This window comes from Trachemys scripta, chromosome 22 (genome assembly GCF_013100865.1).
Source record: "Trachemys scripta elegans isolate TJP31775 chromosome 22, CAS_Tse_1.0, whole genome shotgun sequence".
NCBI lineage: Eukaryota > Metazoa > Chordata > Testudines > Emydidae > Trachemys > Trachemys scripta.
Window position 1 is genome coordinate 13,216,649 of NC_048319.1, and position 26,035 is coordinate 13,242,683.

The window sequence follows — 26,035 nt, forward strand, 5'->3', positions numbered from 1 at the left end:
AAATACCCATGACTAAATCGTAGCCTTACCTATTACCAATAGAACCTTGGTACACTTAGTCCATAAGGAAGCCCCAGCTAATAAAACCATTAGAGGCAGAGGGATAGCTCAGTGGTTTGAGCATTGGCCTGCCAAACCAAGGGCTATGAGTTCAATCCTTGAGGAGGTGACTTAGGGATCTGGGGCAAAACTGGTCCTACTAGTGAAGGCAGGGGGCTGGACTCAATGACCTTTTGGGGTTCCTTCCAGCTCTATGAGATAGGTATATATCCATTTAAAATATATATATTAACCAAAATGATGGATTTTACATTGATGCTCCTTTCCTATGAGTTAAGGCAATAGGAAGTAAATTGATAATAACCCTTCAACCCCAATGAGAGAGGGGGGGAAAAGGAACTAACATATCACTATGAACTAGCACCCATCAACTTGTTTAGTGCATATTAGTTCTAAGCGAGCAATATATACTTTCCATACTGTCTGATCATTCCATAGATGTCTTCTCCTCTTGCAAGGGAGAAGTTTGCAGATTTTTGAGGGAATTGATACTATCTTCTTGCCATTCTTAATATGGAGCACTGCTGGGAATTTAATAAAATATTTCAAGTCTATCTTCCCGGCCAATAGTTTTGCCTGGTTAAAAGCTGCCCTCATCACAGGCATAAACTTGGAAGAGCAGTATTTTAATTGCTGGTTCTCCCCATAACAGTTCCTTTTTTCCCCTCTGGATTTCTGCAATATAAGCTCCTTGTTGTTGGTAAACATCAGGAACTTCACAATCAATGCTCTAGGCTGACCTTCTGGAGCAGGCTTGAAGGCAAGAGCCTAGTGTGCCTGTTCTGTGTCAAACCAAAAATCTACTGGCAGAACCAACAACTTAGTTAGCAGTTTAAGGAAATGTTCGGAGGGTTTACCTTTCTCTGTTCCCTCAGGGACACCCACAATCTTGCTGTTACGTCGTTTTGAGTGGCTTTCTAGATCTACTAGCTTGGTCTTAATAGTCTTGATATCATGAAAATTCTTCATAACCTGTAACTTGTTCTCCTTGAAATCATCTTCCACTTCAGAAATTCTGTGTTGTCCATCAGCCATTCATCTGGAAAGAGCTTGGAGTGCACTCTGAATTTCAGTCTTGCTGGTTGTAGGGTGGAAACTATAGAGTTAATTTCAGTGGTGTCTGCGGCCACCTGGTGTAGTACAGCCATCAGCTGCATTCCATCAGGCTCAGGCACCATTTTGTTTGAGGAAGGTGATCAGGCAGATCTCCTGTGGGGTTTTTGTTTGTGTGCTTTCAGATTCAGAGAGGAAAATGCAGAGCTAGAGGGGATCTTGGGGGTTTCAGTAGTCAAGCACAATATTTCTTGGGGTGGGTTGGATGATTGGTTTTAGGGGACAATGTTTAGGGATTCCATGTGGGCTGCTTCCAAGCTCAAGCAACCTGCATCCGCCTAGGTCACATCTCCCTCTGGTGTCCAATGAGAACCATCTTGGATCCATGTCTAAATGAATGGACCATTTCTTGGCGGTTGCTTTTCTGATCTCTGACAATGCTTTTGATCTGGCCCTTCTGTGAGGAATTGTGTTCAGAGGCCTGTCCAGTCCCACCGATTCCCAAGCACTGAAATTGTAGTAGCAGTTCATACCCAGTTCTCCCCTGTACCAATGAGTGCATCCAGAATCAGATGAACAGAGCTAATCCAGACGCTGCGAGACAGGTAGGGTATCCAGTCATACCAATGTGCTGCACTCTACAATGATTGGCAGCCAATTCCAGGCACATTTCAAGGATCTGGCCCTCAGTGGTCCACACCTGGCTACCTCTGAAACAGTCTCTAGCTGACTCTGCACTCTACTGCAGCAGCTGTATTCAGTGAGCACGCTGCCTGGTGGACACTTTCTTGAGGGCTTTAGCTGTGGAATCAATTCCCACCAGAGATCTGCCTCAAGCCACGTCCTGCCACCTTCAGGGCACATGGTGAAACTCCTCATTTGTTAGACCTTCTCGGCAAACGAGTGCATCCTCTGCCTTCATATCCTCCGCTGAGGCCACTGCCCACTGTGTCCTTCCCAGTACAACAGGATCCTGACGTCCGACTGGAGCACTGCATTCCACTGTGCCTCATCCATCTTTGCAACATGGGGTAGCAGAGAGGTGACGCATGGGACAGATCAAAGGGAATTCTGGGCCTTTGATCCCATAGTCCCCTATGACACCAGAGCATATCCCTACAATGCATAATGAAAATGTCCCTTCAGGCAGTGTGGAGAATACTGGGACGCCTACCCTCAGTGCACCATGCTTCTAGCAATACAGCATGCTGTTGTGTGGACACAAGCATTGTGACATACATCAGCACAGTGTGAAGGCACTCCTCTGAAACATGTTTTGTTTTGCTTTGGTAGCACTATGCCACCAAATCTTATCCTGGCCTAGCTGCTGTGTGCAACAAGACTTTAGGATCACTAATAGGGTTGCTAGGTGTCTAGTTTTCAACCAGAATGCCTGGTCGAAAAGAGACCCTGGCAGCTCCGGTCAGCACCGCTGACTGGGCAGCTAAAAGTCCAGTCGGTGGTGCAGCGGGGCTAAGGCAGGCTCCCTGCCTGCCCTGGCCCCAATGCGGCTCCTGGAAGCGGCCGGCATGTCCAGCTCCTAGGTACAGGGGCAGCCAGGGGGCTCCGCGCACTACTCCCGCCCTAAGTGCCAGCTCCGCAGCTCCCATTGGCCAGAAACTGCAGCCAGTCGGAGCTGCGGGGCGGTGTCTACAGGCGTGGGCAGCACACGGAGCCCCTGTGCCACTCCGCCTAGGAGCCGGACATGCCAGTTGCTTCCGGGACCCGCCTGAGGTAAGCGCTGCCCAGCTAGAGTCCGTACCTCAACTCCCTGCCACACCCTAACTCCCTCCCAGAGCCCTCACCCCCTCCCACACCACAACCCCCTTCCCCAGGCCTGAGCCCCTGCCTGTACCTCAGACCCCCTCCTGGAGCCTGCCCCTCACCCCCTCCCACACCAGAACCCCCTTCCCCAGGCCTGAGCCCCTGCCTGTACCTCAGACCCCCTCCTGGAGCCTGCCTCCCAACCCCTTGCCCCAGCCTGGTTAAAGTGAGTGAGGGTGGGGGAGAGTGAGCGACGGTGGGAAGGGAAATGGAGTGAGCGGGAGGCAGGGCCTCAGAGAAGGGGCAGGGCCTCAGGGAAGAGGCGGGGCAAAGGGTGTTCACTTTTGTGCGGTTAGAAAGTTGGCAACCCTCGTCACTAAAGATTCCATGACCCTCTTTACAGGGGTTGGAGACTAGGCCTGTTGGTTGGACAAATTCCAGTCTCATCCTCCGTTTTTATTGATATGACCGTAGCACCTAGAAGCCTTAGCTGTTGTTGAGCCTGTACTGTACTGCCCTGAACAGCTGACAATCCCACCAGATGAGAGAGCGAGAAAGGAAGTCATGGTCTCCCCATTTTACAGGTGCGGATACCAAGACAGAACAAACTCAGCGAGATCAAGTGACCTGCACCATGCAGGGAGTCTGGCAGAGCAGGGAATTGAACCAGGTCTCTAAAACCTCAGGCCAGAGCCTTAATTACAAGCCTGTTCTCCCTCTTGGAATTTCTGTTATAGGCAGACCCAGTAGTGACACCTCTGGCGCGGTGGCCCAACACTTTCCATTATAAACCCCTGCTTTAAGCCGCCTATAACTTTGCCAAACTGTACCCACTTGGTCTGAAATTGTTCATGTTTGCTCCCTACCTGTGCAATCTTAATTCAACCCACTCATGCATAGGCATTATGATCGCCTTTCTAATGATTTGATCACTACTTGTCCTACAGGACTTCTGCTTCATTTGCTTTCCGTCCTGGGCACTGATTGAGGTAGAGGGTGGCACAAAAAGAGAAGTTGTTTTGTGTTTAAGGCGCTGGGACTTTAGTAAGGTTGCTAAGACAGTGCCACATGACATTCTCAGAAGCAAACTTGGAAATGTAGTCTTGATGAAATGACTATAAGGTGGGGGCACATGGGTTGGAAGACCATGCTCAAAGAGTAGTTATCAATGGTTCACTGTCAAACTGGGAAGCTGTATCTAGTAGGGTCCTACAGCACTCTCTCCTGGGTCTCGTACTACTGAATATTTTTATTAATGACTTGGATAATGGAATGGAGAATATGCTTATAAAATTTGTGGGTGACGCCAAGCTAGGGGGTTGCTAGCACGTTGGAGTTAGAATTCAAATGACCTTGACAAATTGGAGAATTCATCTGAAATCAACAAAAAGAAAGTCAGTAAAGACAAGTGCAAATGCAAAGTACTTTACTTAAGAGGGAAAAAACTCAAACGCCCAACTACAAACTGGGGAGTAACTGGCTAGGTGGTCGTACTGCTGAAAAGGATCTAGGGGTTACAGTGGATCAATATGTAATGCAGTTGCAAAAAAAGACTTTTCTTTGAGTGATTGCACATGTACATTGCTGCACAGTCACTGGAAATGTTTCCCTCAATGGTACCCATCAGAGTGGCTTGAGTAGCCCCTGCCTTCACATGCCACTGCGGGCTGGACTAGATGTGGTGGACTCGGCTACCAAGACCATGGCTTCTGTGGCTTCCAGGTACAGGAGGTCTTGGCTGCCATCCTCAGGGCTTCTGCACATGGTCCAACAAACATTACAAGACTTGTGCCCCCTTCCCCCCCAAAGGTGCTTACTTGCGCCCCCTTCCCCCTTGTTTTTTTGGGAAGCAAATAGAATCCTTCAACCCATGGAGCTTAGAGTCTAGGGTGATTTTATAGTCTTTGGGGTTGTATGCTCCTGCCCTGCCCGCAGCAGACCCACCATTACTCTGCTTTTGCTCTTTGTCAGATGGGGGCTATAAACGCAAACCACCATCTCCTCCTGCATCTTCATCAGTGCCTGCCCAGGGACCACTCTCACGAGGAGTTCCTCTTCCAGGGGACTCATTCTCTCCTTCAGGTTGGAGCCATAGAGGAGGTAGCTATGTTTCAGAGGGAAGGGGCTCTATTCCCATTATCACCTAACCACAAAAGCAAAAGGAGGTCTCAGCTCAGTTTTAGATCTGCACCAGCTCAACAGCTATCTCCAAAAGATGAAGTTCTACATGACCACCCTGGCTTCCATTATCCCTCCCTGGATCCTGGTATGCCGCCCCCAACTCAAGCCACCTATTGTCATGTGGCAAGTTATCAAGGTCACAGCAAGTATCTCAGATTCGTAGAGAAGCACTCTCCTTACCTGTTCCCCCTCAAGCAGCAAAGGAAAGAAGCAGTCATTTAAAGTATCGAGTACCCATGAGCATGGATGGAAGATCTGTGATCCCTCACAGGGTGTTAGGGATGAACTTCCCCAAGGGGCCGGGGTTTCTTGCACCTTCCTCTGAAGCCTCCGGTTCTGGCCGCTTTCAGAGACGGGACGCTAGACAAGCAGGCGAATGTCTAAGAGATGGAGCTTAGAGTAATTCTACACAGCAGTGTGAGCCCAGGCTCAAGCCAAACGCACCTTGTGTCCACACTGCAAATGCCCTAACCTAGGGCTCGGAGCCAGGGTCCCAGGAACCTGCAGGGCTGGAGGGCCCACGCCTGTGTTAAGCTGGGTCCTAGGGTCTGAGCCCTATAGCTTTCCTGTGTGCATGCAGCCCCGGCTTGACTCAAGTCCCAGAGTTCCCGGCAGCAGAGAAGCGGCCACAAGTGCCATTACTGCCTGGCCGAGCACGCTCCCTGTTCCTGCTCCTCTTGCAGCGGAGGCAGCAGCTGCTGCTCCGGCTCCTCCTCGCTGCTGCACAGAGCGTGCCCAGGCAGGGAGCAAAGCTGACAAGTGGGAGGTGGCTCCCAGATGTTGGGGGTCACCCCTCCTCTGGCCATGCTGAGCCAGGAGCCCTGCTGCTCCCCCACCCCGCAGGGCAGCGCTTGGTCCCTGCTCCACTCTGACCCTTATTCCCAGCCCCCCACTGCTGTCCCAGGGGCTGCGTGTGCAGAGGCGCCCAGGCAGCATGTACTGTCAGGGCGGCAAGTGGGAGCCAGCCCCAAAACTTCCCTACAGCCTCCCAGTGCTCCCTTCTCTCTGCCTCCTGGAGTGCGGTAGGAACAGGGATAAGGGAACGGGGGGGCTGGAGCACACTGCAAACTGCACACCAAGCCCTGGCGTCACACTTCACCACTGTGCAGCAGGTTGGGGTGGGGGGCTCCTCTGAAACCTACATTTTATGTCAAATTTCAAAACAGACAAAAATAAATAAAAAACCAACCAAAACCCCTTCGTTGAACAGCCCAGGTTGCAAATGAAGAATTGCAGAGTTTCATTGTAATAGTTTGATGGCCCTGGAGCCTGATGTCCTAATTCTCCTCAGAACAGGCCCACATGGGCATTTTCCTGCCTAGAGCTGGAGAGCCCAGTTCTCAGATTAGATGGCTGTTCACTATAAGTCTTCTCAACCTGCAGTCGTTCTATGGAGACAGCCACCAAAGAGTCATTAGGTGGTTTGGGTACTAATGCGCCTCACGGCGCCTGAGTCCCATCCATAGTTAGGAAACAGGGGGCAGTAGAATTTCCCCCTGTGCACCATGTCCTAAGGCTGGAGCAGGGGTGGGCAAACCTTTTGGCCTGAGGGTCACATCTGGGAATAGAAATTGTATGGCGGGCCATGAATGCTCACAAAATTGGGGTTGGGGTATGGGAGGGGGTGAGGCTCTGGGGTGGGGCCAGAAATGAGGAGTTCAGGTGTGGGAGGGGGCTCCGGCCGGGAGAGTGGGGCACGGGGGGTGGGGTGGGGGCTTTGGCTGAGGGTGCAGGCTCTGTGGTGGGGTTGGGGATGAGGGATTTGGGGTGAAAGAGAGTGCTCCAGGCTGGGATTGAGGGGTTAGGAGGGTGGGAGGGGGATCAGGGCTAGGGCAGGGGGTTGGGGCAGGGGGAGAGGCTCAGGGGTGCAAGCTCTGGGTGGTGCTTACCTCAAGCAGCTCTCGGAAGCAGCGGCATGTCCCTTCTCCAGCTCCTACGCAGAGGCACGGCCAGGCAGCTCTGCATGCTGCCCCGTCTGCAGGCACCGCCCTACAGCTCCCATTGGCTGCGGTTCCTGGCCAATTGGAGCTGCGGGGGCGGTGCTTAGGGCAGGGGCAGCAAGCAGGGCGGAGTCCCCTGGCTGTCCCTACGTGTAGGAGCTAGAGCAGGGCCATGCCACTGCTTCTGGGAGCCACGTGGAGCAGCCCCTGACCCTACTCTCCAGCTGGAGCACTGGAGCAGGTCTATGCCACTGCTTCCAGGAGCCATGTGGAGCAGCCCCTGACTCTGCGCCCCGGCTGGAGCACCAGAGCAGGGCAAGCCCCAGACTCCGCTCCCCAGCGGGAGCTCGAGGGCCATCTTAAAATGGCTGTTGGGACGGATCCGGCCCGCAGTTTGCCCACCCCTGGGCTAGAGTGTCAACACTGGTAGGGGGTAGGGGCACTAGGCACTTTGGAATATGTTTTCTTTTACTTGGACCTGTGCACCACAGTGTGGATGCCAGAGCACTTGGTTTGACCACAGATTAGACAATCCTTAGCCTAGGATTAAAATGCAGTGTGGACACTCAAGCCCAGTGTTCCCTGACATAGGTGAGCTGACTTGAGTCCCACTACCTCTGGGCTTATGTTGCTGTATAGACATGCAATGAACTCTACCCGGAGCTAATGACCATCACAAACCTCCCCACCTTCTGCACCAAGAGCAGTGTGTGTGTGTGTGTATGTATATTATCCACAACAAAACACTCCACTGCACACACTTCTGCCCGAGGGAGAGGAGAGAACAAACACATGACAGATGTTAGTCACGTTGCTCAATGCATGACTGGAAGGTGCCCAGATCCTGTGGGGATGAACATGGTATAAGAACCTAAATAGAGGAGAATGGATTAGGCCGGTTCCCTTGTCACTCTGGGCTGGCCGTGGCGTGGGGCTGTTTGCCATCCTGTGCTCAGTGCCAGGAGTCTCCTATTGCCTTTTCCAAATGTAAATGTTTGTTGCAAAGTTTCAAAAAGATGCAAAGCTAAGAGCAGACTTACTGCAAACGGAGGCAAAAGCCCTAATCCCTGCGCTGCCCTTGGCGTGCGGCAAAGGAGGCACTGAGTGTAGGATGTCAAACGATGCTGCACATGAGAGAGAGGTGTCCTGCAGCACAGAAAATCACAACCAGCTCCGTTCCTTATGCACCTGGCCATCTTTTGGCCAGCTAAAGCCAGAGCTAAAGAAACATCATGGGAGGCTACAGGAGAGGTGAGCTAAACTAGTCACTCCCAAACTGCAGTCTGTAGAGAGGTCCCATGGAACCGGCTTCTCCATGTTTCCAGCCGCTAAAATGCATCAAGAAACCCTAAAATATCCGGGATACTTTCCAAAAGGCTGTCATTTGCCACACAGAAGTGAGGCCACATGCTCATGAATGGCAAGACAGATGGCTCGTGATCATGAATAGGAGGGGAGGTGTCCACCAGCCAAGGTGTGGTCCATGCTGGGAAATAAGGATACTGATGCTTTGTGCTTGGATAGCTCCCTTCAGCTGGGACTTCACAGTAGCGTACTCATGTTAATGAGCATTAATTTGATCCTGGCCGTGCCTCTGGGGGATACTGCAGTACTATGCATAGCATAAGGATTAGGGGCCCCATTTTACAAATGGGGAAACTGAGATGACTTGCCCAAAGCAGTGCGGAGTCAGTGGCTGGAGAAGGAACCCAGGAGTCCTGACTTATGCAGTGAAAGCTGGGCACAGGCTCACCTACGTGAGCTAGCTCGAATTCAGTTAGCTCCAGTAACAAATCAGGAAGTGAGCCCAGTACGGAGCCGGAGCCCATGCTGGGCTTGTACTGCCTGCTCGGGTGCCCAGGCTGTGCTGTCTTCACGACTGCTCCTGGAGTTAGCTGGAGTCAAGCCAGCTGCAGTAGGTGAGCCCAGGCCCAGCTTTTGCTGTGCAGCAAGACCCTCTGGCTTTACCACGGGCTCCCATTACTCTGGGAACCCAGGAGTCCTGGTGCCATTAAATCTCATCTGGCGCAAATCCGTGTAATAGCGACTGGGAAACCTTCTCTTGTGGATACAGCATGAATGTGGTGGTGGGATGGCAAAAACACTGTGCTCGGCATTCTCCTTCCTCCCAAGAGTGCAGAGAGGCTCCCTGCCAAGGGCAGCTGGAATCTGTGTCAGACGCCCTTTCCTGTGTCATGCCTTCCGTGTTCCCTGCCTGCACCTAACCTCCTGGAGCTCTGTTCTCCTGTAAAACCTGGCCTGGAGGCTTGTGCCAGCTGAGATCGAAGTGCAGGCAGGAGACTGGCTGGGACCCAGGTCAGCTGGCTACCTGCAGAGCACCTGAGCGCACGTCAGCCTGGTCTCTTGGAATAGGTGTGTCAGCAGGAGGCGGGCCGTGGAACAGGGGAGGAGGCGGAGCAGCAGGTGTAAGCCCCCATCTCCCTGGGAGAAGGAAGAGCGGATTGTAAAGTGCCTGAACCTTGCAGCTGGCCACAGAATCTCTCGGCCTCTGCACACCTGCTCCGCACAGATTGTGTCCCTTGCTACCGGGAGCTCCTGGATCCTTTCATCCCAGGGCCAGCCCTGCCCATGGGAGCAGCCAGCAGCCTGGGGCTTTGTGGAATATGGCTGTAAGATTTCAGGCAAGTCTCTTTCCCCAGCAGGTGTGTGCGTTCGGTGAAGCAGGTCCTGGGCCAGTAGCTTTGTGAGTGCTGTGCGTGGTAACAGCCGTTGTGGGGCAGGGGAACAATCTGAAGGGAGAAACAGGGTTTATCTTGCTCCAGTTCTGCGGCAGCCTGTTCAAAGGACAGCAATTCTAGGCTAAGAAAACAATCTTCTCCAAGCCAATGGCAGCAGCTTTTGCTCACTCCCAGCCTGGCTCAGATCTGAACCAGCAACTTAGTTCAAGAGGGAAGGAGATGCAAACATCAGGATGATTCTGAGGAGAGGCTGCCCACAGCCCATCCTGCTCCGGTTAAAGTCAATGGCCAAAAACCCCTTTGACCTCACTGGCCCAGGACTGGCTTTGTGCACGGTGCAGACACGCTCTGCATGGAGCTGCACCGTCCTATCGCGTCTCATGCTGTAACCTGCAACCATTGGTTTTCAGGCCTATCCAGACTTGGGTGGTGATGTATTTTGCTTTCTTGTCAGATGGTGTTTACTACTTTGATAGGCCAGCTGTTCTGAGAAATCCTGTGCTGGGGGGAATGCTCTGTCTGCTGAACCCAGGGATTCCTCCTGATGCGTGATTTCCCCTGCAGACGGAGGGTTTGGCTAGAGAGGGGCCTGAATCAGAGCTCCCTCAGACTTTTGGGGTATTTTAAATATGGCTTGCTCCCTTCACTAACTGTACCCTGCAATGCAGGGCCTGGTCTGTTCGCTATTGACGGTACTAGCTCTGCAGAGGGAAGCAAGCTGATCCAGGCCTGGGAATCCCTGGTTTGATCAGTCTCTGTAGCGTGTGGATTTCAAACCCTCTCTCCAGTTCCTGGAGTCTCTTGTCCGCCTGGCCTTTTTGTTACACCAGGTTTTGGCTGTTCCCTTCTTTGGGCATCTGCATGTCTTTCCTGCTCAGGATTCCTCCTCTTGGGGTGTGGAATGCCTCTTGTCCTGCCAACAGATACACTTTCCGCGGAGGGATGTTCAGCCCAGCTGACCTGCTTGGGTTGGGGGGTTGTTTGTGAGTGGTTTTCTCGACACTGATAAGGGCTTTCGGGCCTGAGCCCCCACTCTTACTCTGGTTCGGTGTCAGTGTCATTCCACTGACACAGTCCTGGGGCTAAGGTTGCCAATTTTGGTTGGATGTATTCCTGGAGATTTCATCACATGACATAATCTTTAATTAAAGATTAATCTTTAATTCCTGGAGACTCCAGGCCAATCCTGGAGGGTTGGCAACCCTACCTGGTGGTCACTGAAATGTGCCCAGTCCCAGGTGATGCTGCTGGTGGTTTTTTCACTGAGGGGACAAAGGTGCTGGGAGGGTGGTGCCTGCTGTTCAAAAACTGCTAGGAGGAGCAGGGACTGGGAGGTCTCTAGATTTCACCCCTTTCTGGGGGTGGCTGGTAATGCTCAAAATCGTGGGGTTGGTGGCGGCTGGAGCTGGCACAATGGGAGGCATTTTCCACACGGCTCTGCCAATGTACCCCACCCCCGTCCTGACCTGCAGCGCCCCCTGCTTGTCCGGTCCCCAGCCCCCGGCAGACAGTCCTACCCTCGGAGGGGTCTGGTCTGGGTTACTTGATCCTTCCCTACCTCTCAGACACCAGGCTGTCCATCAAGATCTGAACTGCACAGTGTTTAGTTCCGGTTGTTTTGAGACTGCAGGTGCCTCATAATGACCTTGGAGCATGGCCTGCTCACTCGAAACCAGGCTGAGAACATGCAGGCTTCTGCTTTTCCCTTTCTTGGATCACAGACCTCACCCTGCTTAATTGTGCATCAGTGCGCTGGGGAGCAGGGGCTAGAGTATGGGACCTGAGTTCTTTCCTGGCTCTGTCACTCCATGTGCTCTGGGATCAGTTGCGTCTGTGCTCTGTGCCTCAGTTTCCCCATCTGTAAACGGGTGATATTATTATTATTGAAGTCTATGATTGGAAACTGCTGTATAAGCACTTACTATATGTTGTTAAATGGTAAATTATAGGTTATTAAATGCTGTACCAGTGCTCATTATATGTTGTTGTCCTTTGATAGTCCAAGATGCAGTAGGAACTGTCGTTGGTCCTTGCAGATTAGCTGACCTGTAGATAAACTTGATTCCCCTCCCTAATTTGCATAGATACTTTAAAGCCCTGGACCGGTGTGATGGCTGGTGGGCTGTATCTGGTGTGGTCTGACCCCTGGGCTGGCCAAGGAGGAGGTGAGGCTCATAACATGCAGCGTTTCTAAACTCCGTGGGTTAAGGTAACTGCAAGCACAGCATTTGTGGGTCTTTGATTCCTAATCGCTGTCTCTGTGGGAGGCAGGTGTTTGTTTTTGGCTAGAAGCCCCTCTGCTTCCACGTGGACGTGTATTGCAGACGCTTGCACTCGAATCCCTAGAGAGGAAAGGCTGGTGAAGTGACTTACGTGCCGCCTGCCTGGGGCTCTGATGTGGCTGCGTCCACTTGAGCTGGGTTCCTAATTGGGGCAGTTGCGGGGTGTACCGCGTCTTCTCCAGCATTTGGCAGCCGACTGACTCAGAACAAGCTCCTGTCTGTGTCCTGGCCAAGGGCTGAGTTCTCCAGCTCCCCAGAGGTGGTCAGGGTGTGCCCTGCTCTCTGCGCCATGCCAGCCCCACGTGCCTCCTCCAGGGACTCAACTTGCTGGGCTGGAGTGTTTAAGACCCTCTATAGGAACACGAAGGGGAGGCATGAGCAGGGATAGCAAGGAGGGGCACCCACCGTGTGCTCTGCTAGCTAATCCCTAGCATTGCCTCCTCGGAGTGGCACAGCTTAATTCTCAAGTGCCCACGTGAATTGTTTAGCAATAAGTAACCATGCAGCTTCCGCTCTTACCTGTTCTTGGATCACTGGCCTCCTCCCGCTGTTCAGCAGGGCCAGGGTATGGGGCTAAGCTCTGTGCCGGGCTCTGTCACTCCACGTGCTCTGGGGTTAGTCACATCTCTGCTCTGCACTTCAGCTTCCCCAGCTGTGAATGGTGATAGTAGTATTAGTAGTAGTGAGCTCTGTGAATGGAAAAGGTGGTATTAGCACTGTCATAAACATACAGTGCCTTGCATAATGACAAGTTTCATATGAAACTTGTCATAAACATACAGTTAAGGGTTAATTCCTCTTTTACCTGTAAAGGGTTAAGAAGCTTCCATAACCTAGCTGACACCTGACCAGAAGGACCAATAAGGGGACAAGATACTTTAAAAATCTGGAAGGGGAAAAAAGTCTTTGGTCTGTGCTGGGTGTGTGCTTTTGCTGGAGGCAGAGAAAGAAGGAGCCAACCCACTCCCATAGGGTTGTGAGTATTTAGAGAAGGAATGGTTAGATTACTTTTATTTTCTATTTGTGAGTTCTTTTGCAAATAAGAGGGAGGGTAAATGTGGGTTCTTTGTGTAACTTTAAAGTTTTGCCCAGAGGGAAACCCTCTGTGTTTTGAATCTGATTGTCTGTGAGATTATCTTTCATTCTAATCTCACAGAGGTACTCCTCTCACCTTTTTTCTTAATTAAAAGTCTTCTTTTAAGAACGTGATTGATTTTTTCATTGTTTTAAGATCCAAGGGTTTGGATCTGTGTTCACCAGGACTAAGTGGTGAGGGATATTCTCAAGCCTTCCCAGGGAAAGGGGTGTAGGGGTTTGGGGAGGATTATTCTCAAGCCTGCCCAGGAAAGGGGGGTTAGGGATTTGGGAGATATTTGGGGGAAGGCAGAGTTCCAAGTGGCTCTCCCTAAATATTTGGTTAACGCTTGGTGGTGGCAGCGTACTGTTAACCTAAGATGGTAAAAATAAGTTTAGGGCTTCTTTCATGCGGGTCCCCACATCTGTACCCTAAAGTTCAGAGTGGGGAGGGAACCTTGACAAGCACTTATTGTTGTCTTTTGATAGGCAAACATCCAGTAGGAACGGCCAGAGGGCCAGGCATGTTGGCTAACTTGTAGAAACTAGGTCCTTCTTCCTAATTTGAATAGATCTGTTCAAATCATGGACCCGTGTGTAAGCTAACTGACTGTATCTTGTGCAGCTACTGGCTCTGGGGAGGCAATGCTGATTTTCACAATAAGTAGACACAGTCCTGGTGAAATTGGCTGGTCACGTCCCTCCTTCAGCTTTCTTTCTCCGCTCCCACTGGTCCCTTCTGATGGACAATCCAGATTTGCAGGGCTCTAATCCTGAGTCTGGCTCAGCGAGTGTAATCCACAATGCAGACTAAACTGGACCCTTTTAAACAGAACCATTATGGGTATCAGGTTCCAGAAATTAATGACAAAGCTTTCTCCCTAAACGCTCGACAAACACCAAGAAACCTCTCTAATCCCCTGTTGATGTAGACTGGTATAATCCCTGTTCAGTTTGGGGAAACCGAGGCACGGGTTAATGATGTGATTTACAGTGTTTCGGTCCCTTGCTGTAACTATTACACACACTGCTTCCCTGGCTTCATTCGCTCTCATTGCATTCCGATGAGCCTGCTGGTGACCTCTATTGAGAGTTGCTGTCTGTTTGTAGTGCACTTACCCCAACGGCCTGGACACCCCCTTAATGGGAGATGCTCTCTCTGCAGCTGCAGTGGCAAGTCTATTATTTAAGGGTGGGTTTAGGTGGGAGGATGATGTTACCTCGTTAGGAAAAAGGCAGCTTGGTTCTTTGCAGCTAGAAGTGATTTCTAGTATGCCCAGATCTCTGGGGGTCTAGAGAAGTGACAGGAGCAAATTGGCCACCCCTCCCCCTTCTCTGGAGACTAGGGCAACAATTGGATTTTGTTAATTGACCGTCCTTTTTCCCCCGGGCTCCCAGGTTACAGCCATGGAGGAGATGGTCATCTGGGAGCAGCACACTGTGACGCTGAGCAAGGTGAGCTCGTGCACTGCGCCGTCTCCGTCCGGGAGGGTGGGCATTGGGGCTTTAATCGTGGGTGGCGACGCTGCGGTTCAGCCAAGACTCCTGAATGGGGCCCTCTGCCTTCTGCTGTGATTGGGCTCCTGGCAGCATGAGCTGCTTCCCAGTGGGGCCCTGCTCCCGCCAGCCTGGCAGCGCAAGCCAGCTGGGGGGACCCTAGAAGTGTCTGGCCAGTGCCAAGCAGCCCCCCAGCAGCGTGAGCTTCCTTGTGGTATTGTGCCAGCCGGATCCCGCCGTTCATGGCAGCGATGCGACTGGCCTGCCAGGGAAGCGGCTTTCAGCAGTGCCATTAGCGATGCTTAGCTGCCCCTCAGAAACGCCTGCCTGCCCCCGTGTCCATCCTCCTTCCATCTGCAGCCGGTACCTGCTGTGCAGAGCCTGACCTTGTATGTATCTGTCGCACTAGGACCCTCGAAGGGGCTTTGGCATCGCCATCTCAGGAGGCAGGGACCGACCCAGCGGCTTGGCTGGGGACCCTTCTATCGTGGTCTCAGATGTGGTACCCGGTGGACCAGCAGATGGCAGGCTCCAGTGAGTGGCAGATGGGGCCGGAAGGATTCACTGAGGAAAGCGTTGTGAGCAAAGAGAGGATCCAAACATCCCCAAGTTCTGGGGTGTCTTGGATCCGGGTCCCCCTCTACTCATGAGAGGAAGCAACACTTCAAACGCTTGGGGAAACTGAGGCACAGAGTGGGGCGTGATTGGCTGAAGGTCAGAGAGGGAATCAGTTAGAACCCGGGAGGTCCTGGCTCCAGTCATATACTCAGAACATGCCTCGTGGGGGCTGGGAGGAGGGTCTGCTGGGGTCACTAGTGTGGGAGGAAGGGGAGAGTTAGCAGCTGCTGGGAGGGTCCCTGGTGCACTAGCTCCCTGAGGGGATCTGCCTTCCCAGCTGGTGTCAGGAGGCAGACTCGGGGTGGAGTTGGGGAAGGAAGAGGCCAATGGGGGTGCAGATTGGAGGACACGGGGACTTTGAACCTGGGAGGGTCTCCTGCCCTTTCTGGGGTGGGACCTGCCTTTGCGGAGCTGCAAATGAACATGCTCCCCATCAGCAGAATTTTCAGGGGCGAAGCGTGGGTCAGACTGTCACTGCGGAGGTGTTTGCCTAGGCTGAGAGGCTCCTTCTAGCCATTCGGGAGCCTTATCGCGCTCTCCCCTGTGCCCTGGTAAGGGATCTGCCTGACCTGAGTCTTTCCTTTCCAGGACGAGAGATCACGTTGTGATGGTGAACGGCCTTTCCATGGAGAACGTGTCCTCCTCCTTTGCCATCCAGACGCTCAAAACCTGTGGCAAGTTAGCCAACATCGTAAGCGTCCTGCCTGGGAGGGGCTGACTTGGCTTGGGTGGGAGGAGAGGTAACAAGGGTCCAACGTAAAGCCTTGATGTGGGGCAAGTTTTCCCGGCTGGATGTTCCACTTGTCTGTCCTTGGGTTAAGCGCAGCCCTCATGGAACTGGCTGCAACTCCCCAGCACAGTTAATTCCAGTGGACACAGCAGCTGGAGAGTGGCCACTCTCACTCGAGAGGAGCAATTCAAGTTAACTCTGTAGTGCATATGTACCCTGAATAAGTGAGGCCCCATCCACTTACACCAGGGCTGGATTTGGGTCCCCCTTCTACCAAGCATTTCATGGCTAGCAACAGCCCTGGTTCTTCCACCCCATGGCTTGTTTAGATTGGCGTGTCTTGGTCCCTGTTAACCTCGCAAGTTACCCGCAGGAATAAACCAGCGTCTTAAAATATTGCAGGGCACTAACTCCTTGCAAACTTTTAAAACTGTGAAAGAGGATAACTCTAGGAATAATTGTAAGCAATCGCAGCTCAAAGCCAACTACAAACATTCGGGGGCGGTGAGTAGCAGCACCGGAAGTAAAGCTGTATCCGTGTTTTTGTTTAAAGCTGGATTTTCAAATCTCGCTACAAATCTATGTACGTAATCAGCTCTGAAAATAGGTACGTCACACGTCAGTCCAGGGCCTGGCCCAGAATTTGTAGTATGAAACTGGGAACCCTGGACCAAATTACCCCAGATATAGGCTGTCCCCCAAAATGACCTATTAAAATTTTAGCTTCTAACCAGAAGTTCCTGGCTCCAAGTCCTGTGCTCACTTCTGTCTCAGGCCAGGGTTGGCAGAGTGGGGGGAGCCCTCGGTAAGATGGACAGCCCTTGTAGATCATGCCCTACTGAATGGGCACTACTAGGCAAAGTGGCTCTGGGACCTTTGTTGTTGCTCTCATGGAGCCGTACTGCTCTGAATGCCTGAGACTCTGCCTCAAAGCGATCTCATGCTAATGTCCCTTCTCGATCTGCAGCAGCCCAGCATAGAACCAGCAGTGTAGTGTGGAGTCACTGTGGCCAGAGTGCGTCATTCTTCAGGTGGGCCCTTGGGTGTATTTTAAGGATGACTCGAGAGGCTGTTCCAAAGGCATGAGCCAGCGGGGAGGAAGGCACAATGTCAGGAGGGGGTGACGGGCACGGTTGGCTCGTAAGCATGAGCCGAGGAAGGAAGGGGCGTGGGGAGGGTGGAGGTAGGCGGGAGGTCTGCGATATGTCATTGCATTGGTGGGACTGGCCACTCCTCAGTCTGGCTGTTTACTCTCCAAAGAACAGATGGGACCACATGGCTCTTGACATGTCCTGTCCCCTCCGTGTTCAATCTGAGACGACGCGGCTCCTCCTTTGCTCCTCTCCCTCTTATCCGTGCCCGTTGAACCATGGAACAGTCTGGATCCCATTAGTCAGTCACCTCCAACGCACACACGTAGGAGTTCGCCGAAGGGACTCGTGGGGCTGGTCTTCACTTCAGTTTTACCAGTGTAACTGTTTTGGCTCGGGGTGTGACTACTGAACTAGTTACACCAGGCTAAGCCCCAGTGTGGCTGCAGTTACATCAGTATAAAGGCGCCTTGTCCTGGTATAGTTCTTTCCCTTTGCTGTACTGGTACAAAGCACCTTTCGATCAGCATAACTGCGTTCCCGCGAGGGGGCGCTGAACCGGTTTGTCTGTGCCAGGATAGTTAAAGGGCTACAACTTTCTAGTATAGAAACCAGGGGGCTCCTCTCTCCCAGCTCTGTCACTGACTTGCTACGGGGCCTTGGGCAAATAACTTAATGTCTCAATGCCGTGGCTTTCCCCATCTGTAAATTAAGACACTCTCTTCTCCCTCTGTGAAGTGCTCTGAAATCAGTGGTGGCTCTCTTTTGGGAGGGCAGAGTACGTGTCATTTGCCAACCAATTCTTCTTCCTTCCCACCTGCAGACAGTGAAGAGGCCAAAGAAAATTCAGCTTCCTGTAACCAAAACCAGCCAGCCACTATCCAGCGACTCCTTGCACTCTCCCAACACCGTCCGATACGATTCTGATGAGGAGTACGGGTACCAGGGAGACGAGTCGTCGCCGCGGAGCACCGGGAAAGGATACGGGTACGACAGTCACAACAGGAGCCGGCCTCAGGACGACGCGGATTACAGCAGAGGCTACGACGGAGACTCCTCCAGTGAGAGGAGCTCCGGCCACTCTCGGGATGACAATCGAAGGCAGGTGTCCAGAAGCAGAAGGCGGAGCCAAGATGGCAGCAACAGGAGACAGAGCCCAGACAGCGGCTCTGAAAGGCAGAGTTACCATAGACAACACTCCACCAATGGCTATGGGGACACCAATGGGCTTGCGCTAGTGTCTGGGTTCAAGAGGCTGCCGCGCCAGGAGGTTCCAATGAAACCCATCCGCTCGGTTCTGGTGAAGCAGAAAGAGGGCGAAGGTAAGAGGCAGCTTCCCCAGTCTCTCCCCACCAGCCCCCTCCAGTGGGAATGAACCATCCTTCTTCATTGCATAGTCTGGTGGAGGCTGCCCGGCGTGCGGGAGGGGCAGAACATGATGACTTGAAATGAAGGGCCTTTAACAGCAGCGAGGCTGAGCAGTCTGGGGGCTCACTGGCTGAGGGGGTGCCTTGGGGGGTGGAATAGGAAGGAATATCTTCACTTCTACGCACTGGGTCTGTGGCCACATTGCACTGAGTTCACTAAATCAATTTAGAAACCGAGCCAGTTAAATGGGTGCAATTTGTGTACGCGCACCAGGCCTGAGCGACTGGAGTTTGTGACCTGGCTAACACGACAGCTGGAGCCGTAGGGTTCCCACGGGGTACTGTGGGCTCATAGTGAGGACCTGTCTCCCTGATACCCCAGATCTGGTATTTCTCTAGTTCCATTCCCTGAACCTGACTTGTCTCTCTCTCCCCGGGACGCAGAATACGGCTTGAAGCTGGGAAGCCAGATCTTTATCAAACACATAACAGAGACAGGCTTGGCTGCCAAGGACAGCTCGCTGCACGAGGGGGACCTCATTTTAAAGGTATGCAGAGGTCTGGAAGGATTGGTGCACTCATCAGCTTGTGCTTGATGCTGGGTTTCGGTGTAGGGTGTGACGCTGTCCCTGGGCCACGTGGTCTGGAGATTCTTGGGAGCACTCTGCAGTAGGAAGATGAGGCTGTTTTAATAACAGATGTTAAACTATTTCTGCCGGCCCCGGAATGGCTTTGAAATGTCTGCCCTGCCAGTGTAGGCGGGGTAACTGTCTTCAGCATCACTTGAAAGAGGCTGTTTTGACCCCCACCATCCCAACAGGTTCCTTTTCCCAGCAGATGTGACCTTAGAGCTGATGGGAGGCACAGCAGAAACTCCTCTCCAATCTGCTCGTGACTTGGGTGTTGCCGCCATGTGGTTCAATGGACCAATATTAAAAACAAAGTGGTGGGGCGGGGAAACCAGTAAAAGTTAATCATGCCCCCCAGCCTTAGGAAATAGTGTGAAACATAGACACACAATCCCACAGCTTGAGAACAGAAGACGGAAGGGGACCTGATCACAGTCTCCAAATACGTTAAAGGCTGTTACAGAGAGGGAGGTGATCAATTGTTCTCCATGTCCACTGAAGGGAGGACAAGAAGTAATGGGCTTAATCTGCAGCAAGGGAGATCTAGGTGAGATATTAGGAAAAACTCTCTAACTCTCAGGGTAGCGAAGCTCTGGAACGGGCTTCCCAGGGGGGCTGTGGAATCCCCGTCACTGGAGGATTGTAAGACCAGGCTGGACAAACACCTGTCAGGGATGGCCTAGATTTACTTGGTCCTACCTCAGCACAGGGGGCTGGATTTGATGGCCTCTGGAGGTCCCTTCCAGCCCAACATTTCGATGGTTCTATCAACAAGAACGTTCAAACTCACGCTCTGTTCCCCAAGCAAATCAATTCTACTTGGCCACAGGCCCCAAAGTTCCACTCGGACAGCCTGAAAACTGCCCTCTGTTTGACACCACTGTCCCGTGGGATTAATCGCTGTTCCCTACCATTTGCAGTTTGGAGTCTAGCCTGCTGATTAGGTGTCTTGCCATAGCACCAAGGAGCCTAGTTGTGGCCCAGGCGCTAGGCGCTGGACAAACCCAGAACAGAGACACAGATCCTGCCCCAAAGAGCTGGCAATCGGAGTAACGTTACTGGGATTTATTTCTGACAGCATGTGGCACATGGAGCTGAGTTTTGGAACTGTGTGGTTCGTGTTCTGTGAGAGCTGAAGATGAGCAATCGGTGTATAATGATGAGTGATGTCATTGAGCTGTAGATATGAACTTATACTTCTTAGCTGATCAGTTTGGTTTGATTTTGTAGCATATTATGGGATGAGACCTTAATTTCTGACTTTTTATTACTGAGGTCTCCACTTCTAGTAAGTTATTACATGCAAATATTCTGCAATGTCCTGTGCCTTTTTATTTGTAGACGTTAATAGGTGATTGATGGTTTGCTCGTCAACTCCAACGGTTACATACTTTTTTTTTGGCCGATGAATAGGTTTAGCTGGTCAAGGTCATGTGACATAGTGGTGTGGGGGTGGGGCTCTCTGGGCTCTTTCCCAGCCAGGAGATGTGTGTATTGGGAGAATTCAGGCTGCCTGGGTGGGACCCTGGAGGCTGGCGGTGTCGGGTTGCATTGCAGAGGAGTGGACAATGTGTGTCTTTGTGAGTAGCTGTGGGTGTGTGAGTGGATGCTGATAAACGGCTTCACACTGAATTTCCTGGTTTTGTGTGAGAAACAGGTCAGATTGCACAGGACAGAGTGGGGTGTGGTGGGTGGGTGGTTTGAGTTTCTGTATTTTAATGTTTAAATGACGGCGATTGCGCCCTGTCTCTTCTCCGTCTGAAAGTTTTTCTAAGTAATTTGTTGTTCCATATGATTACCCAGTTCACCTCCCACACCCAATATGGGCGGAGCCAACTCCCCCTCCCCCCCAACTCACTTTGGCACAGGGGGCATACTGTGGGGGTGGGGGAGCACTACTGCGCCCCCCGCCCCCCCTCCCCCAGCGATTCTCGGCTGCTGGAATGCCCCTGGAGGCTATTTGAGACACAAGGCGGGGGAGGGAATCTCTTCTATTGGGCCAACTTCTGTTGGTGGAAGAAACCAGCTTTGGCGCTCACAGAGCTCGGCTCGTCTTCAGGTCTGGGAGGCTGTGGAAGGCGGGGAGAGGAGGAGGAGGCACAACTTAGGGCTCTGCTTGGGCTGTTCTAACCTATTCCTGGCTTGATCTGCCCCTTGCCAGCCCCAGCGCAGAGATGGGGCAAAACCTCCCCAGGAGGACTGTCCACAATACCTGCCGGCTCCAGGGTCTCCTCTCATCTCTGAGACTCTCCTCCTCAGCGCTCCCAACAGAACCAAGGGAGGCTCACAGCTCTGCTCCGCCCCATTGTAACCGTGGGGCCAGACCTGCCAGGATGGAGCCAGCGGGGAGCTGAGCTATTCCGCCTGCCCTTGTGGCTCATCTTGCCCTTTTGTTCTCCTGCTCTTTCTCTCCCAAGCCCTTGCCGCTGCAAGAGCAGCTATTTCCTCACCTCTCTGGTTGCGGGTTTGGCCATTATGGCTTTGTCGAGCCTGGGACTTAACGGGGGGGTATTGGGTCGCGTTCGTTGGATCACACTAGCTAACACCATCTATCTGAGCCCAGACAAAGCCTGTGACTGACACTCGCTCTCGTGAGAGCTTTCCTGCTCCAAACCTCCTGGTCTGATGCTGTGCTCCAAACTCTGTCGTGGCACTTGCTCTGCGCAGACACCTCTGCTGTTTTCACCCCTTTGCTCTGGGCAGCCTTGATTTTGTTCACTGATGTTAGATGGTTTTTGCATCGAAGGCCTCCGCTGGAGTACTGTGTCCAGCTCTGGGCCCCACACCATGGGAAAGCAGGGGGACACTGGAGAAAGTCCAGAAGAGAGCAACAAAAATGGTGAAAGGTCTAGAAAACACAACCTACGAGAAAAGAGTGGGTTTGTGTAATCTGGAGAAGAGACGACTGAGGAGGGACATAAGCCTTCAAGGGTTGCTCTGAAGCGGAGAAGGATAAATTGTTCTCATCCACTGAGGACAGGACAAGAAGCATTGGGCTTAAATTGCAACAAGGGAGGTTTTGGTTGGACATTAGGAAAAAAGCCCCTAACTGTCAGGGTGGTTAAGCACTGCAACAAATTACCTGAGGAGGTTGTGAAATCTGCATCACTGGAGGTTTTTAAGAGCAGGTTGGACAAACACCTGTCAGGGATGGTCTAGATAATACTTGGCCCTGCCTCCACACAGGGGACTGAACTAGATGACCACTAGATGGGGAGGGATAGCTCAGTGGTTTGAGCATTGGCCTGCTAAACCCAGGGTTGTGAGTTCAATCCTTGAGGGGGCCATTTAGGGATCTGGGGCAAAAATTGGGGGTTGGTCCTGCTTTGAGTAGGGGGTTGGACTAGATGACCTCCTGAGGTCCCTTCCAACCCTGATATTCTATGATTGGAGGGCCCTTCCAGGTCTAAGTGTCTGTGGTGACAGCCCCATTTACCAAATGGCATGAATTCCTTGCTGTGTGGTGCATTCTGAGGAGGCTTCACCATGGCCTGGAACCCACAGGGCTCTAAAAGAGACACATCCCCTGTCTGAACAACTGGAGCAAGCGTTGTGGGTTTAGATGTTTTTGGAGGGTTTCTTTGTTTTGGGGACTAGATCGTCTTTTTACCGACAGAACTGTTTTGGCTGGGTTGGGAGGTAGTTAACGGCACAGCCCCTAGTGTGGACACAGCAGCTAGTCTAGTTTATTGCCACGTGCACCTCAATGCACTAAGGGCTCGTACTAGCGTCACTATGTATCTGTTCCTAACCCACTCTGGTGACCTGGTACAGTGTGCGTGTGTGTACGCACCAGTCTGAAAAACTGTCATTTAACAACTACCTCATTTAAACCCCAAATTACCATAGAAAACTCCAAACCTGCCAAATTTCTAATTTCAAATCCTTCAAAAGAGTATTCCAGAGGGATCAGAAGGAGATAGTTAAAAGGAAGGGCCTAGGGCAGCGTTAGCCACAGAGCTGCCATCCGTGCCTGCATCATACTGTCTGGACGAACTGAGTCCTCACACAAACGGGGAACGCGGTGGCCTGCCTGCCCCAGGGTGGAGCTTGGCCCCTGAAAACCTGAACAGAGATGAGTGCTCATCGGGTACAGTGAAAGACAAGTGCACACAAAGAACCCAATCTACGGGCCTTTCCCCTGGCCAAAGCAACCCTCTCCTTGTCTGTGCAAAAACCAGACCCGAAATTACTCCGGCTTTGTCTTCACTGCAGACAAGCACAAGTGCTGGTTTCCTCTGGATCCTGTGGGTGCTCTTAAACCCCTCCCCCCATCTGACCCCAAACCCCCACCCCTTTCCTGTCCCCACTCTGCCCCAGGCCCCCACCCCTGCCCCACCTCTTCCTGCCCATTTCCACCCCCTCCCCCATGTGTGCCCCATCCCCACTCTTCCCTCTGTCTCCCAAGCGCCTCCTGCAAACCGCGGAACAGCTGAGCGTGGCGGGCAGGAGGTGCTGGGAGGGAGGCGGAGGAGTTGGTCAGCGGGGCAGCTGGTGGATGGGAGGCGCTGGCTGCACCATGGGCTGGAGCACCCACAGAGTCAGCACCTCTGCAGCCAAGGGGTGTTTAACATGGAGTTACTTAGCTAGCTGCTGAGTGGCGAAAAGGCACAGACAGGTTTTATCTCAGCAGAGCTAGTCGAGGTCAACATTTTACTAACCAGTTTATTTAATGGTCCCTGCCCCCTCCCAGCCAGACTTGTACATAACCTGATCTCTGCAAACGAGGACACCACTGATGCTTTGTGGGTGGGTGGGGGGGGGGGTTGATTTATTTTTTTAATGCATAAAAATACAGAAGCTGAAGTGGATTTGTTCAAGAGGCCTTGGCAAGAGGGTCAGAACAGACAACTATAATTAAACTCGATTTGCAAGTGTGTTTCACAGGCTGGGCACGTGAGGAGGTGCTGCTTGTCTGGGGAACTTTCTAAACATGGTGCTAGTTTTCTGTTCTCACTTCTGTTCAGAAGCTGGGAATGGGGGATGGGATGGATCACTTGGTGTTTCCCTGTTCTGTTCATTCCCTCTGGGGCACCTGGCATTGGCCACTGTCGGCAGACAGGATACTGGGCTAGGTGGACCTTTGGTCTGACCCAGTATGGCCGTTATGTACATAGTCAGAGGTCTTTCTATGGTGAGAGATCCTTCCACCCGATCATCAGCAGGTGGTTTGGGGACAGAGGGAGAGCAAGCGTGTGTGTGTGTGTGTGTGTGTGTGTGCTCACACTCCAACCACATACCTCCTTCCTGGCTCAGCGTCCCATCTATCTAAGAGCTAATGATATTTCCCACCGTGGTTGTGAAGTGTTTTGAAATCTCTGGATGAAAACCCCTCTCTGTAGTAGTGGGGAGTATTGTTGTTAACAGGCCTGCTGTTCCTCACTGTGTTGTGCCTGTATGTGTACACAGCATGATTAAACTCCTTGTCCCAATACCCACGTGGACTCGCTGGGCTTCATACCTGCCTGCATTGTCCAAAGGAATGTCTTTCCCTGATTGCAGCAGGGTAGCTATGGGGACCAGAGCCAGCCTTGGCCCTGCCCGTTAAATCAACAGTCCCACCCCTCCCGTTGGGCGCTCTGATATGAGACACGCTGGCTGGCATGTGGGAGTGTGACTGACTCAGCGCTGCACTCCCCAGTGTGGATCCCTAGATTAGCTGGGGGGGTGGTGGTGGTGGTGGAGGATCTGGACTTACTCTGGTCTATAGGGTCCATTTTCGCTACCCCTCTGCGCTCGGCTGTGCCCAGCCCCAGGGAAGGCTGCAGCCTCCCCCTGAGCATGGTACTTGGCAGGCAGCTCTGTAATCCTCCACCCCCTCTCTCTGCCCCTCTGGCTAGATTAATGGTGTCACCAGCGAGAACATGTCTCTGGCTGACACCCGCAGGCTGATTGAAAGGTCAGAGGGGACGCTGAGGCTGCTCGTGTTCCGGGACAACCGGCAATTCCTGGTCAACATCCCCCAAGTGAGGGACAGCGACAGCGACAGCTCGCGGCTGGACGGTGAGCAGAGTCACGGGGGCCCGGGGGAGCCTCCAGGTGGAAGGAGCCAGGACACCCGTGTTCTGTGGCTGACTTGGGTACAGGTGGTGTGGCAGTGCTGGGGAGGGGGGAGAACACACCAGGGCAGCAGCGAGTATCTAGTTGCTGTCTGAATTCAAAGGTCACGGTGACCTAATTGCCATGGTGCTCAGGGGGCTGGACTCTGCGGGGTAATTACTGTTTGGGAGTCCTCCGGCGGCACGGCCTGTGTGCTCGGTGCACACCAGTCCAGCGAGGGCTGGGTTTGTGCCAGATCTGCTCCTTGAGTAGCTGCAGCCATGCTGGGCAAGCTGGAGGGAGAAGCCAGGCGCTGCCACTGGGCGTCTAGGGAGGTCATCAGTGGAGCGGCACGTGGCAGACTCGCCGGTGTTCTCGAGCGAACGGCAGGGCCATGGGCTCTGAATACTTGGTCTGTTGCCTCCAAGCCGTTGTTGTCTCACTGCATCGGACAGCAAGAGTCCTCCAGTCCTTCCCCAGCCCCCGATCACTCAGCAGGTCACGCGCCTGCCACTGCCATAGAGCTGAGGAGGGAAATGAACCTGTGTCCTGGCATGCCTGGCTCTACTGCGCTGTCTTCTCTCCCCCTTTGTGCTCTAGACATCTCCGACATTGGCTCCGAACTGTCCTACCCGCCCCCAGCACAGAGCCCCCAGCGGGCCCCAGAGGCCTCCAGGACGAACTCGCTATCGTAAGCCACTTGTCTCTTCCTTTTCCCCCCACCCGTCCCCCTTCGAGTCATCAGACCCTCGCTGTCCCACCCCAGGCGGAGGGGCCGCTCCCCTTCTTCCCCGGCTGTGTTCCCCAGCAGCCGGCTTGTCCTGAGGCACCGTCAGACCCCTGAGAGACAGCCCCGGTTTGGGGTTGTGGATCGACACGGCTCGGAGGCTGCTCTCTGCCTGTCCCCCTCTCCCGTCTGTAACATGGATAAAGCGTGTGTACGAGTCCTCGCCATGCCCAGGAGCCAGTGCCGAGTGGTGCCATTATGTGGAGCTGGGCCCTGAGTTTAGT

General features: G+C 52.8%; 1 protein-coding gene across 2 annotated transcripts in view; it reads left to right on the forward strand.

Moving 5' to 3' along the window:
* TJP3 (tight junction protein 3) overlaps positions 1-26,035 on the forward strand; it is a 45,155-nt gene that overhangs the window by 7,154 nt on the left and 11,966 nt on the right. The window contains exons 1-8 of one of the 2 annotated variants that reach the window (XM_034755483.1): positions 12,880-12,955; positions 14,452-14,508; positions 14,960-15,084; positions 15,757-15,859; positions 17,813-18,311; positions 18,801-18,904; positions 24,826-24,988; positions 25,625-25,715. In XM_034755483.1, the coding sequence (XP_034611374.1) occupies positions 14,461-14,508; positions 14,960-15,084; positions 15,757-15,859; positions 17,813-18,311; positions 18,801-18,904; positions 24,826-24,988; positions 25,625-25,715 (1,133 nt within the window). In that variant the 5' untranslated portion in view covers positions 12,880-12,955; positions 14,452-14,460. Of the gene's footprint in view, positions 1-12,879; positions 12,956-14,451; positions 14,509-14,959; positions 15,085-15,756; positions 15,860-17,812; positions 18,312-18,800; positions 18,905-24,825; positions 24,989-25,624; positions 25,716-26,035 lie in introns of those variants that run through there. The other variant, XM_034755482.1, reaches the window with a different exon arrangement.